At 46.9% G+C, this 15202-nt stretch overlaps 1 protein-coding gene across 4 annotated transcripts in view; it reads right to left on the bottom strand.

The window, feature by feature from the left end:
- The window catches only part of ANKRD6 (ankyrin repeat domain 6), a 71301-nt gene that overhangs the window by 45440 nt on the left and 10659 nt on the right, over positions 1–15202 (bottom strand). For all 4 annotated transcript variants that reach the window (XM_007466255.1, XM_007466256.1, XM_007466257.1 and 1 more), the window contains exon 2: positions 1769–1867. In XM_007466255.1, coding sequence (XP_007466317.1) covers positions 1769–1867 — 99 coding nt within the window. The remainder of the gene's footprint in view (positions 1–1768; positions 1868–15202) is intronic.

The following is a 15202-nucleotide window of genomic DNA, read 5'->3' as shown; positions in this document are numbered from 1 at the left end:
CGCGCACACCCAAAAAAAAAAAAAAAAAAAAAAGATTTCAATAAGTGAAAGAGTTCCTCTCTGAAAGTAGAGCTGGCTTTCCTTCTGCTGCCATGTCCCCCACTTTGGCTGCCTTGACTCCTGATTTTTTACTTCCTATCTTGCCTGATATAAACAGCAGCAGTTCTAGAAAGTCAGCATGGCTTTTGCTTCAGGAGAACACAGTGATACTCGCAGCTCAGGACCTGAGACAGGGGTGTTGGGTCAGGATGGGTTAGCATGCCTGGTACTGCAGCCTTGCCACCGTGGCAAGCAAGGGCTTCAATTATGCAGAGAAAACCAGATCCAGTCCAACATATTTGCACCAAGCACTGAATGCCCTGCATTTCCTGTGGTCAGAATCTCTTCTCTCTCCCTGTATTTTTGCTCCTGTCATGTAAGGATAAGATATAATCAGGTATGTTATGATGGCTACAGTGCAAGGAAAGAAAGAAGTGTTGTGACCCAAGGTAGAAATCAACAGCTTAAAGCTAGATCAGCATCTTTTGAAAATAATATCCTTGATGACTCAATAGGTTCCAAATATAACCAGAAATTTATGAATGACACTGACAGCCTTCTGCCCGTGTATATGACATACTTGGTTATTTCTTTGTGAATGCTGTCCTTCTCAACTTGTGTGTTTGCCAAGTTTTAGGACATTACACAGAGACTCAAAGAAAACTCAAAGCACTATGGTAACCCACACCCTAGCCCACCTGAGTGTCTGAAATCTGATAACGTTCTGTAACCAGAGAGATTACAGGTGAATCTGGAAGGGGTTTATAAATACTAACTCTCCAAGATTCTGTGTTCCTCACAAAAGTCCTTTCTCCTTTGAGTCCTACTATACAAATTAGAGTTAGAAACAGAATTGAAAGTTTCTGAAAATAGCTTCCAATCAAATTATCATTAGGATATTTTCCTAATAGCTCAATGGACGGCAATTTACATAATCTTTTCTACATCCGCTTCTTAGAGAGTTCACCCCCTTCAAAGACCCAACAGGGCCACCCTATGCACTAGGTGACCCCGTGCCAGCCACTGCTGATTTACTCAGGAATGGATTCTTGACTCCAAAAGAGCCAACTGGAATCTCTTTCTAGATAATTTGACTAAAGAAACTCAGAGACTGAGTTTCAATCATGGCAGAGCACCAGAGTGAACTCTTTCTGGAGGCCTCCTTTTTCTCAGATTCCATGAGATCAGTGTGCTGTTGTTTCTTTAAATAGGTCCTTTTTAACTGAATGTATACAGAGTAAGAGAAATCAAGGTGAGAAAATAAAAAAATTAAGTTTTTAAGCCTCACCTTTTCTCCAGTTATAAGTTTGGTCAACGACACATTTCCAGCAAGCCTTGCCCATATGTGTGTGTGTGTGTGTGTGTGTGTGTGTGTGTGTGTGTGTGTGTGTGTGTGTGTGGTGTGCTCCTTCATACTGAGACAGGACACAGACAAGATGCCCTTCGAGGCTCTGCACTTGAATAATACTAGACAGGGAATACTACCACTAGATAGGAACCATGATGGAAAGACCAGCTCACACTCCCAAACTCCACCTTGCTACTGAGAATGGGGCCCACAGCAGACCTTCAAGAGGAAGTTCTTCCCACCAAGATGAAGTTACAAAGTGCTGGAGAGCATCTCCTACTGCCCTCTCCCTCCCCTCATAGCTAGTTACATGTTGTGGGATTCCAGGCAGACAAGCCCCCTTGACAACCATGCCCTGATAGAATGATGGCTTCTACTCACATCGTCCTGAACATCGAGGTCGCAGCCCGCCTTCAGCAAGATCTGGACCACAGAAAGATGGCCCTTATTGGCAGCAAGATGCAGGGGGGTCCGGCCATGCTGTTAATGCAGAGCACACACTGATTTCAGAACAAGACGTCACGCATTCTTCCCCTGGGGGTGGGGAGCCTAGAGCAAGGTTTGCACAGTGGCGCTCCCCGCCACCCCCCACCCCCCACCCCCTCCCTGCCCCGTTTAGTTTGGCAGGAGATTCTTATGGATTCATCCAGAATTCAAGTTTGTCTTGGTTAACCTTGGCTATTGGCACTGTGATCAAGGAACAAAATATGCTCAAAATGTGGAGACTTCCCTTAGTGCATAATTTCTACTCCCTGCTCATCCAACCAGCAAGTAGGAAAGTGAGGACTTTCAAGTTTTCTCTTATTTCCCCACTGGTTTGATAGTCAGGGACGGTGAAGTGGCCACAGTGAATCTGATGGGGTAAGAGATGGGAGAGCAGCAAACAGTCAAGCTAATCAGCCCCGGAGAAGTCTAGTTAGTAATTCCTCAAAACTGAAACTGATGGACAAACCATTAGAACACATTCTCCCCCCTTTAGAAACAAATTTTAAAATTACAAAGTATTTCAGCCATTCAAAAATATGAACATTTTAAAATGTACACAACCACCAATTACTTTAAGAAAAAAATAGAGAAACCGTAGCCATTCCTCGTGAACCCCTCCCAGATCTCATTTCCCCTCAACCCCGAGGTAACCGCTCAATTTGGGATTCGTCATTCCTGTGCCTTTTATTACACTTTACTACATGTCTGTAGCCACGCACAATAGATGAACATCGTTTTGTCTTCAAACTTTACATAAATGGTATTAAACTGTACAATGTTGTTTGGCCATTTGGGGGGGTCCAACGTTATATTATTGAGTTTTTAAAAAATATTGTCACATCATTCACTCATTCTCCCACTGATGTGTTCCAGGTTGTTCCCAGTGGCTGGCAGAACACACGTGAGTGCACATCTCCTGTGCACCTGAGCGGGCTTCTCAGCCCTGCTGGTGGGTCATAGAGATGACCGTTCCCTGCAAGCGGGCTCCTGAGCTGTGACACTGAGGGTCGCACTCAGAATAATCCTCTTCAGTGTAAATCAGTTTCCATCTAGAGAACTGATCTTGCCAAACGCCTAATTCTCCAACTTTTGAAGGAGCCATTATGTTGCCTTTGCTTTCTCCCTCAAGTTCACGGTGAAGAAACGTTCCCACCCCAGCTCCAAACAGCATTTAACTATGCACGGCCCCACCTGTGCTGAAACACTCCCAGAGGAGTCCCAGAGGACTCACACGGCCTGAGTCCTTTCTCGCATCTTGATAAAACTTCCCAAAGGCCTTTATTGATATTCTAGCAGGATAAACCCATTTATGATCTCGATCAAGTGCCAGTTTGCCGTGGGTAACTAGCCTTGCAGGAAAACAGAGATAGCAGACAATAAAGGATCTTAATTTCAACCCGCGAAATGCAATCAAAGCATCAGAATGATTCTGGAAAGAAAGAGGTCAGAGCCCACTTTAAAATTAGAATTCTTAATTAAGAAAAAAGTTTGTCCTAAGAAAGTGGGCTATAAAAAGCCTTCATAAAAAGGCAATGTCTGAGATGAGGTGAAAGCGTGACCTGCCTTGGCTGGCAACTGTGCTCAGCGCGGGCCGCTTAACCTTGACTCCTCCGACGAAATGTCCACAGCTGATGAGATTGGAGCCAGAGAGCATGGTTCCCCGCCGCTGGGCCTGGCCCCGGGCTCCACCTGTCCCGCGTCCTCGTCCAGTAACCTTCACAAGGCTTCTAGAGCATCCTGAAACAAGGGGAAGCCCACTGCATTTGTGAGGAGAAAGACGTGTGTGCTGTGAGGAGGGCTGACAGGATGGCGGGACACAAGAGCTCCTGAGCATCTGGAAAGTGCAGGCCGTGAGGGCAGAAGCTGCCACAAGAGGCTGGGAAGGAGGCCCCAGGCCGAGGAGTAGCTGGTGCCACAGGTCAGGGGAGCCCCAAGGAACATCCCTGTCAGCAACCAGATATTACAGTGTGGAAGCTGAGGCCCAAGGAGGCGAAAGGGTCTGCCCAAGTGAACACCAAAAAATCAGAAGATCCAGAGAAGGAAACACCGATGTGGTTCAAACCAGGTCACGTCTGGAGGGCACTTCAGAAACTATAGATTACTAACAAGGTGGCCCTGGACTGGAGGCAGCTTCCTCATCCAAGGTCAGCAGAGTCCCCTCTGTGGAGAAAAGAGAGGCCAGAGGCACTGGAACCCGACAAGCCTCATTCAAATCCCGGCTCTGACTAGTAACACCTGTGAGATTCTGTGCAGGACACTCTCCTAAGCCCCTTAAGTGAGGTAACGCCCACCACCCATCAAGGGTTTCCTTCCCTCCAACTGTCCCCAACCTCGCCCCTGAAGACACCCCAACCGCTGCCTCTCCTCCCTGACACCTTGCACCGTGGCCTCGGAGACAAGTGAGGTGTTTTCAAGGGCACAGACCTGGGAGAAGACTTGGATCTCGGGTCACCTGGATAGCCAGGTGGGCCCTCGCTGGAGGGTTTTGAAATACAATGTCCCAAGTCTCCACGTCTCTCTGGAAAGGGCTTCTTTACTGAGAACACCCTTCTCCAGTTCTGAGAGAAGAAATGTTCCCGGCTGCCTTCTCCACACCCACAGCACTTCGGTTCCCCTCAGGGAACCACCAGTCCTGTTCTGAGGGCCCTTCCCACTAGGCCGTGATCTCCCCGAGTGCGGGACTGCACCTCAAACCAATCCCGGCGCTCCTCAACCACAGGGCAGGCCGGGCCTCCCAGGGTCACTGGAGCAAATTCCACAGTTCCACGCTTGACCAGAGACAAGGCAGGCCCGGCGGGCTGCAGCCTCCAGGTTCGGGGACGTCTCAACCCCTCAGAGGAGGTATAGGCATCCTGGGGGCTTCACGAGCATCTGAGCAGCTGCAACAGTGACACAGGGGCTCCTCTGAGGAGGGTCAGTGTCCCCCTTGCATGTCTGGTTCCTTTTCTGGCATCTGGTAAAACTATAGCAAGTAGCAAAGGCGGTAGTAACTGGTTTCCCACTGACCCTGAAGCTGTCCACTCCTGTCCCCTGGGCTCTCCTAACACAACCCCTCACATACACACACACACACACACACACACACACACCACACACACACACACACACCACACACACACACCACCCACCCAGAAATGTGGTTGGTTTTCCAGAACATTCTGTAGTGAAAAGCAACAAAAGTAGAGCCATTCAGGGGAGTAGCTGCTCCCACCCAGCACACAGGGATACCCCAGGGTCATGCCTGACCAATGCAGGAGGCTGAAACCACCTTAACTGTGAGGGGGCAAATAAAAACTGATCCTCAGAGGGGTCTTTGAATGACCTGAACTTAAGGGTACAACCGGTTTCAACCTCCACGCCCCTAGGAATGGCCAGTGGAAGACATGGGAACAGGACAAAAGACTGTGGACCATGAATGATAAGGGGAAGAAATTTCTGAAGCACTGGTTTGTCCTAGGCCCTGCCTAACTCAAAGCCAGTTTAACCCAACTCAACCCAGGCCCTGGTGAGCCCAGCAAGATCAACAGCAACAAGGATGAGAGCAAGGGCCAGCGGCAGCTGACATTTACGGGACGCTTACGGCATGGTAGGCACATCTTAAGAGTTTTACATGTATGAGCTCATTCAATCCTCCCAACGACCCTAGGGGGTAGGCAGCATTATTAAGCCCATTTTACAGATGAGAAAACTGCAGCATAGAGAGACAGTCACTTGTTCAATGTCACGCAGCAGGTAACTCGAGTCTGGATTCACCCCTAAGCCATCTGACCCCAGCCCGCATGCTCTGGCCCACCACACTCCCTGCTAGCTGCTTCCTGTCGGGGGAGGCACTCTCAGGACGCTCCCGCAGCTCCCATAGGATCAGCCCTGAGGGTGCTTGCAAATTACCTGGTTTCCTCAGAATCTCCAGATGAGGAGAGAGGCTGTCCATTCTCACTGTACATCTGAATCGCCTGGGGAGGCTGGTCTGTGTGTCTGTCCACCCGTGCTGATGCCTGAGACCTTCCTCCAGAGTTGCTGACTCAGTGCTCTGTGGGGCGCAGGCAGCAGGAGGTTATACATCCTCCCCAGGTGATTCCGATGAGTGACCTGGGCTGAGGAGGGGCTGGAATAATCCTCCCCAGAGCAGCCACAGGCCCTCAGGTGAAACCTGCCCAGTGGGGACCGTCCCAGCAGGAGTCATTCCTCTGGGTACATTCCTCATGACGCTTTCGTCCCCAGCTGTCAGTACAAAACACTGAAAGACTGCATCTCCTCAACCCAGAACTTTCTGTATCTTAAAAGAATATATAAACAATATAATGACACTACTAAAAATTTGGAAAATGAAAGCAAATCATCTGTGATTCTACCACCCCATACAAGGATTATCATTTTTACCCCATCTTTTCCACTGCATCTTTTCTATTGGTGCTTTTGCAGTTACATTCACAGGTCACATGAAACTAGCTTGCTTGTGCATTAATAGTGGTCCTCAAACTTTATTGGGCAGCAGAGGCTTGTTAAAGACAGCTATCTGGGCCCCCTTCCAGAGTTTCTGATTCTGTAGGTCTGGGGTGGAGGCTGAGAATTTGCATTTCTAACAAGTTCCCAGGAGAAGCAGATGCTGCTAGTATAGAACCACATTTTGAGAGCCACTAACATAAACCACCGGTTTTCAATGCTGTTCCACATTAGAGTCACCTGACAATATTTTTAAGCTCTCAAATTTCAACCCCAGATTCCATCAGCCTAGGGTGGGGTCTTGGAGTGGGTGTTTTTTAAGTTCCAGGTGATTCTAACGTGCAGCCGGAGGTTATGAATCCCTCGTTGCATGCTTTAAATGTGCTGGTCCCTCCAACCTGCCCTGGGGTCAGGAAGGGCCATCCAGCTAGGGGAGAGGGGGTGCAGGACCCTACAGAGAGCACATTTCCCTGATCCAGCCAGGGAGAGGCAGAGGCTTGGAGCCCAATCACTTCCAGGGAACTGAATGGCAAAGGGTCTTGAGACGTAGCCAGGCAACAACTACAAAAAAATGGCCTCACTGTCAACAGCTCTGGGCTCTGGTCTGGGTGCTGCTTTGTTCTGGCATGTTGAGCCCTGCGGGTCCCAATTTCCAGCAGAACTGCTGCATGGTAACATCAGAGTGACTCCCGTTCCAGCAGGTGACCCATAAATTACACTCTCAGGTGATCATAAAGGGCGCTCAGAACGAAAAGTCCCTGCTACTCGTTTGGAAGAGCCTAACTCCCAGCTGGAGGGGGTGGGGCTCGGTCAGGGAATATTCCTGCAGAAGAATTCCTGTTCAGATAAAGATCTCCCACCAACAAGGGAGCCCAGCCAAAGGTAACCAGCTTAAAATACACCTTGAAAGGAAGTGGAGGTGTTTTGTTCCTCCCTGTGTTCAGATGTGGTACTTAATCCTTCTCACCAGACACTCCAGGCGGACCAAGGCATTTACACTGGAGACACCTCCCTCGGGAAGGGCAGAGCCCCAGGGAGGCGGGAGGCGGACCAGGGGTAATGTGAGAACCACAAGCCACCAAAACAAGCCTGGAAAGACTCTCTTCATACGGACTCCATGGTACCCGAGAGTCCTGGCCTGTGACCCTGGTCACTCATTACTCCAGTCAGGACCTGGAAGCTGGGTCACAGCTCCTTTCTCCTGCTTAGGTATCTCAGATCCTCCTTACTAAAGGGCAGGCCTTTCACACTGACAACACTTGCCCCATGAACACCTGCCCCATGGATGCTGAGCCCTGACTCCTCAAGGAAGCTGCCTGGTCTAACAGAGTGGACCTGAGAAGTGAGAAGAAAGGGTGCTTAGCCATTCCTGGAACAAAATGATATGCTTTTGCTCAAGCTCACACAGACACATGGGGCAAAAGGAGGCTAAAGGAATTGAGACTCATTAGCTCAAAGAAATAAATCAATTGAGCCATCTTAACTGGGTGGTGTTACAAGGAGGGCAGTTGCAGAGATGTGACCCATATGAAGGGAAACAGTTCAACAAGAAGAATTTAGGTATAACCTAAATTAGTGTAATAATTTCAAAATGACAACACTTCCTTTCTTCAGATCATGAGAAATACAATAGGTCAGGGTCATGCAGTCTTTTTTGAGGTGAGTGAAGTCTGTGTGTATTACCTGCAGCATTAAGGAAATGGGAAAGAGAGAGGAAGCAAGAAAGTGGTGACATTGGTAAAGTAGGAGTGGCACATATTTTAGAAACAATATAATATTCGGATTGAAAAGGGTCTTTGAGAATTTAATTTGGAGAGGATAAGTAAGGCTAGCAGAGGGTCAGTGATTTTCAAGAGCTCAAGTTTTATTTGTGGCAGAACAAATAACAGCTGGAATCCTGGCCACTTGGCCCCTTGTTCCGGTTTTAAATTGTATTACAAGGCTCCCCACAAACTTCCTTAGGTGTCCCCAGGGTCCCCTTATCATAAACAGTATTCCCAGAGCTCCGACTGCCTGGAATGGTGTAGATTTGGGTCCAAAACTTCAAAGTCCTTCTCAGGCTTATGATTCAATGAAAACACAGTTATCAAGATATTCAGGGGAGAAAATGGACAAAGAAAAAGTGCCACGGATAAAAGGAAAGTGAGAAAATAAAACTTTACATTTAAAAAAAATGTATAGTTTAAAGAGACTTCAGAAGTTTCTTTCCTTTTTGGAAATGTGATTTGTCTACCTGCCTACTTGAATGAGTGACACATCACATCTTAATCAGACCACAGGTGACAAGAAACAGCAAGGGAATAAAGTCCTTGGATGACAAAAATCAGGATCCAATACAATCTCAGATTGGAAGGACAGGCTAATTTTAACAAGACAAAATGTAATGGGGGCAGATGTAAAATTCCTGCACTGGTGGTGGTCAATAGTCCAATCATATTCGGGCAGGGCTACTGGGATTGTCCTCTAAGATAACAGTCCTTCCTTTTAAAATGGTCAGTGCCAAAAAGCTTCATAATGTTTCTCTAAGTCTTACTTTGGGGAGGGCCTAATCATAAATAATTGGGAGAGATGATTTTAAATGTGTATGGTTAGGAATCAATTATTCAAACATAATGGCTTCATTAATAAGAGAATTCCTTTTGAGGGGATGCAGAAACTGTTAGGGTTGGGCTTGCTTCTAGAAAGGTCCACCAACCAGAAGGACCAAAATATTTCAAGCAACTTAACTGACTGTAAAGAATCCCATTGGTTAGGGACTTCCCTGGTGGTCCAGTGGCTAAGACTCCGCACTCCCAATGCAGGGGGCCTGGGTCTGGTGCCTGGTCGGGGAACTAGATCCCACATGCCACAACTAAAGACCCTGCATGCCACAACTAAAAGATCACGCGTGCCACAACTAAGACCCAACGCAGCTGAATAAATAAATCAATTAATTTTTAAATAAAAGAATCCCATTGGTTCTTATAGTACATCTGTTCCTAAGTTAGAAGGTAACAGTTAATGGCCTCCATGCTCCTTGCAGGTAGCTACTTAGACTACATTTTCAATATGTTGAAACATTGACAGAGCAAAGCACAGTGGTCCAATGCCTGATGAACTATGGTTGGGAGGTAAGAACTGTCCTCTCTTATTTCCTGATTTTTATTGGAATCATTGCCTTTTCAGCAATTGTTAATACAATCATGTGGGGTTTTTTCCCTTTTAATCTGTTGGTGTAATGAATTACAGAACCATCCTTGCATTCCTGGATCAAACTCTACCTGGTCACACTGTACTATTCTGATATGTGCTGTATTTTATTAAGTAAAGTTATTAAGAATTTTTGTTTCTAATTTATAATTGGGATTGCTCTATAGTTCTTGTATTATTTCTCTCACTCTCATTTACATTTACCTGGTTTTGGTATTAAGGTTGCACTGGTTTCATAACACAAATCCAGCTTTCCATTTTGCTCTATGCTTTACAATAGTTTAAACATTGGAATTGGTTTTTTGTTAAAATACAGAACAGGGCTGTGAAACCATCTGGCTCTGGCGCTTTTTTAAAGGTTGCATCTTTAATCACATTTCTAATCTTTTCTATGGTAATTAGACTATTTAAATTTTCTGCTTCTTGGGTGCACTAAAACGATTTTTTTTTATTATGGTTAAATATACATAGCATAAAATTTACCATTTTAACCATTTTTTAGTTTATAATTCAGTGGCATCAAATATTTTTCCAATGTTGTGCAACTGTCACCATTATTCAATTCCAGAACTTTTAATTATCCCAAACAGAAACTCTGTAGCCATTAAACAATAATCCCCCTCTCCCCCAGCCCCTGCTAACTTCTATCCTACTTTTCTTTTGTTTCTTTTTTATTACATTGGCCTCACCACACAGCATGTGGGATCTTAGTTCCCTGACCAGGGATCAAACCTGGGCCCTCGGCAATGAAAGCGCAGAATTCTAACCACTGGGCTGCCAGGGAATTCCCCCCACCCTACTTTTCATCTCTATTAATTTGCCTATTCTAGGTGCCTTATACAAGTGGAATCATACAATATTTGTTCTTTTGTGTGTCTCTTATTTCACTTAGCATAATGTTTTCAAGGTTCATCCATGTCACAGCATGTATCAGAATTCTATTCTTTTTTAAGGCTGACTAATATTCCACAGCAATAAGGTGGCTGTCTGTAAGCCCGAAGAGGGCCCTCACCAGGAACCAAATCTGCCAGCACCTTTACCTTGGACTTCCCAGCCTCTAGAACTGTGAGAAATAAATGTTTGCTGTTTACCCACCTAGTCTGTGGTATTATGTTACAGCAGCCTAAGCAGACTGAGACAACTATTGATATGGGGATTACACTGATTGATGTAGAATCAGCCTTGCGTTTTCACTTGCTCATGGTGTAGAATTCTTTATACGTTGCTCTATTTGATGGAAACAAAGGCTGAAAGAAGACCAGGCATAGTCACCACCTACTCACCCATCTTGGTTTATATCCTTGGTTTATAACAACTTAAACATGCAACAGCCAGTTCTCACTGGAAACAAACCAACAGGCCTGCTGAGAAAGAATTTTCAGTCTCCAAACAAGTTCCTGGCTTCATTTATTTTCTGAAACCGAAGTCATTACAGCTTAAGAGTAAGAAAAGAGAAAGAAGAAAACTAATAGAGAATCCACCAACAGACCATCTGCACTGGCATCTGAGCAGAGGCCCAAGTGGGCAACTCGGCAAGCTTCTAAAGCGTCTCTCCTCTCTGGCGTCCTTATTTTATAGCAACCCTAGAGCATGGATTAGGTGATGACACTTTGTGGAAGATTTATAACAAGACAATTACTAGCCTGGAAACCAGTGATCCTCCAATGCGTTTCGTTCAGGAAAGACACAGGTACTTAGGGAGGATTTAAAAATGCTGACACCCGGCTATGCCGTGCCGTTGTAATCTCTCCTCTCATGTGGTTAGGACCTATCAAATATGTGGCTTTAGGGGGTGTTACCAGCACATTAATCTGGGCTATAAAAGTCAGCTGTGCAGCTTGAGGCTTCCATTTTCAGCACAGACTGCTAAGGCGACAGAGCACACACTGCACAGACCCAGGGATGGGACATGCAGCTGACTTGCTGTGTGAACACCCCGGTGCGGACTGGGCCTCTGGGCCACCGTACCCAGCAGGCCTGCCCGGAGCTGGGGAAAGAGGGCCTGCCTTCACCCCCGCTGAACATCACTGCAGACACAGCAAGAGGGCAACAGAAGAGGCCCTGCAGAGCAAGGCGCCCCTCCCAAGACTTCCCCAGAGGCCGTGAACAAGCAGCCAAGAGACTCAGGGCTGACCCCGGACCCCCGTTCCAACAGCAGCGACGGCTGCCTCTCCTGAGGTGCCTGAGTCAGTGTTAAGGGTCCATTCCCGACGTTTCGAGGATTGTTCTCCTCAGTCACAGTACATCTCCCCTCAGGCCCAGGCGGGGACTTAAGTCTGACCCATGACACCAATTCTTACACTGCCCTCTCCCTCCCCCAAAGGAGCATCTCCGGGGGGCGCCCCCTACCTTTGCGGGAAACACTAGCTTAACTAACACCCTCATCATCCTAAGTGAACCCTCACTGAGACTTTCCTAGTATTGACCCAGTAACAGGCCACGCACGTCTCACAGGTGGGCCACACAACAATTCACAGCAGGCATTTGCCTTCCCACACTCAAGACGTGGATCTCCTGCAGGTGAACTTGTTTCTAGCTTGCGTTACGGTATCGAGAATATCAGTACTCCGTGGCGTTCCACAAAGAGCGCCATGAATTCCAGGCATCTAACCACCGACTTGGCAGCGCTCTGCAGAGAGCATTGCCCCGTCCCACACACGGGGCTCCAGGCTCCCGGGAGGAAGGTCCGGAACAGTGAGTGGGTTCCCAGCTGGCTGCTCGTTAGAGTCACGGGGGCGCTGAAACAAGCCCAGCCACACCCCACATGAGTTACATCAGAACCTGGGCATCAGTATCTTTTTAAGGCTCTCCAGGTGATCATACATGTGGTCAATACTGAAAACTGCTGACCTACCGAGGGGAACTTCTGTGCCTCTGGGGACCATGGATACAAGTGAGAAAACAGTAATTATGATAATAACCACCCTCCACTGAGCTCGTTCTACATGCTTATTACACTGTACAGGCACTCTGCATGGATCACCTCAACTGACCCTGACAACAAATCCCCAAGGTAGGGGTTAGGCTGATTTTATAGACAGGAAACCAAGGTTCAAGGAGGCCAGGGTCACAGAGATGGTGAAGTGATTCTCTGCCTCTGCTCTTGGGAAGGAAAAATTGGGAGATTTTTAAACGGGTGATGAAGTCATAGAGACAGGAAGTGGAGCTGTGGTTGCCAGGGCAAGGGGGGTATGGGTGGAAGTGTTTAAGGGTACTGAGTGTCCGTCTGGAAGATGAATTCTGGAGATAGATGGGGCTGGTGGTTGCACGAAAATGTGAATGGACTTAATTCCATTGAACACTTAAACACAGTTAAAGTAGTAAGTTTTGCGTTATGTATATTTTACTATAAGTTTTAAAAATGAAAAAATGTTAAAATAAAAATATAAAGTGGGTGAAAGCGAGAGAGATAACTAGGTGCCCCATTTCAGGCATAGTGCAATTCCAGGTCATCTCCAGGTTATCTTCCTTGTCTTTGAGCTATTTCACAAGTCTGTAAGTCTTAGAACCCTGAGGGTGATGCCAACAAATTGTCTCTAGCAGATTCAGTGTATACTTGCCAGTTTTATACCTAATAAGCAAATTTATTTCCACTTTCCCGAGACCTGCGTATTTGTAATTTTCTGCATTCTCTTTTGAAGCAGTTGCAACATCTTACTGGTTCCCTCACTAAGTGATTAAATAAAATCTGAACACGTGTTCGTTTTATAAGAGTTGCTCAGAATTACCACCATGTGTCAAGTTTCCCTGATTTCTGACAATAAACTACAAAGGCCTGAGTTTTCCCGGTGGAGATTTTCTTCCCACAGGGCGATGCTTCCAGCTGTTGGAGAACAAAAAGCAGATTTTCTGTGTGACCTGACATGTAACTCTGCACCCTCAGGGCCCCCATGGAGCGCGTGGATCCAAGAGCAGGACCGGGGCTGCATCAGCCCTGCGCAGGCCCAGCCCTCACTCAGGAGGTGAGAACACACTGGCTACTGGGTGTGAGATGCGAAGTCCCAGGCCGCCTTGGGAGGGTGGGGAAGGGGAGGAGATGTGTGGAGACTCCCGCCACTGGCCTCCCATCAGCCACCCATTGCTTTTCCCCCTGACTCCCGGGAAGCTGGCACTAGACACAGGCCAGAGCTGGTGAAAAAGAAAATTCTATGATCCCATGCAGAAGGGGAGAGGAACAAAGGCCAAATAGAGCCACTGCCGAGAGCTCCTGGTGAGGAATCGAGAACGGCAGGATAAATTCGGAAGAAGGGCCAAGAAAAGAGGGAGGAGGGAGGGGCTGGTATAGCACTGGTCACAGCACGCTTAAAGGGCAGTGTTCCCAGGCCCCCCTCTCTCTGCCGGGAGAGTGTACACCAGCGCAAGCTCCATGCAGAGCCGTTCTGCTCCAGCTCTGAAAATTACAAGGGCCTGCCCTGTAATTATGCCCTGCCCCATCAGGGCCACTTACAGAAACCTGTCCCACAGACAGAACCACGCTGTGCAGTAAGACCTCAGGACAAGGTCAGTAGCTGCCACATAATTTCTAAGAGCAGAAGATTAACAGCATCTAAATGCCCATCAATAGGGGATGGGTGAAGCCAGTTACGGTTCACTGAAGAGAAGCAAAGGGAAGAAGGGTATGTATAGTGTCCTACAGTTTGTACAGAAGCAATCTGTGGGGATATACATAGAGACACATCTATCTGCACATATATGCATAAACTATCTCAGGAAAAAAACACAAGAAACAGGTAACACAGGTTGCCTTCAGAAAAGGAGACACCGAGCCGCTGGGAGAGAGGGTGAAAGACTTACCAACTTTTTGTGCCTTCTGTTTTAGAACCATGTGAATGTAAATATTACCTGTTCAAAATATTTAAATTGGTTATATCTTTTTTATTTTTTTTAATTTTTGGCTGTGCCGCGCGGCATGTGGGATCTTAGTTCCCCAACCAGGGATCAAGCTCGTGCCCCCTGCAGTGGAAGCATGGATTCTTAACCACTGGACTGCCAGGGAAGTCCCTTTTATATCTTTTTAAACAAATGTATGGAGTTTTCTGGAAGAAGCATGCAACAGACAACACATTCTCTCAAGTGGACACTTCATCTGATCAACAGCCTTGTAAGCATCTATGTCTCATGCCGCCCTCCTCTTGGGGACTGGGGATTGGCAGCTTTCAGGAAAGAACTACAAACCAACAGCCTGGCAAACAAGTTCAGACCCACCCCACTCCAGTAAGTCCTAATATTAAACACACTCCCACAGAATCAAAACCAAAGCAAATGAACATCAACAAAAAAGATCCTTGGTTTCCACTGTTCTGGCTGCATTTCTTGAGGCCGTGAATGTACAGCATTTATCCACCTCCAGCCTTCCCTTGGGAGTGGCTGCTGAAAGTATCCACCAGCCAGCCCTGCATGCTCTTCATTTCTGCAGACACGATCAAAAGTCATGCTTGGGAAAGTGACATTACTACAATCAAACCATTTGCAGTTCTCTTTTTAAAAGTTTAAAGTTTATATTTATTGGAGCATAGTCATTCACTAGTAATGGGATACCTAACATGAAAGCTCCACAGGAGCCACAAACAACTTATAAATGTGTCGGGGCCCAGGTTAGGCCACCCAAAATAGGCCTCAACAGCACACTGATTATTTTGAATTAAAGTTACTTGAGGGCTTCCCTGGTGGCGCAGTGGTTGAGAGTCCGCCTGCCGA

Source organism: Lipotes vexillifer, unplaced genomic scaffold, assembly GCF_000442215.2.
Source record: "Lipotes vexillifer unplaced genomic scaffold, Lipotes_vexillifer_v1.1 scaffold1242, whole genome shotgun sequence".
Lineage (NCBI taxonomy): Eukaryota > Metazoa > Chordata > Mammalia > Artiodactyla > Lipotidae > Lipotes > Lipotes vexillifer.
This window is presented reverse-complemented; position numbering and strand designations above follow the sequence as displayed.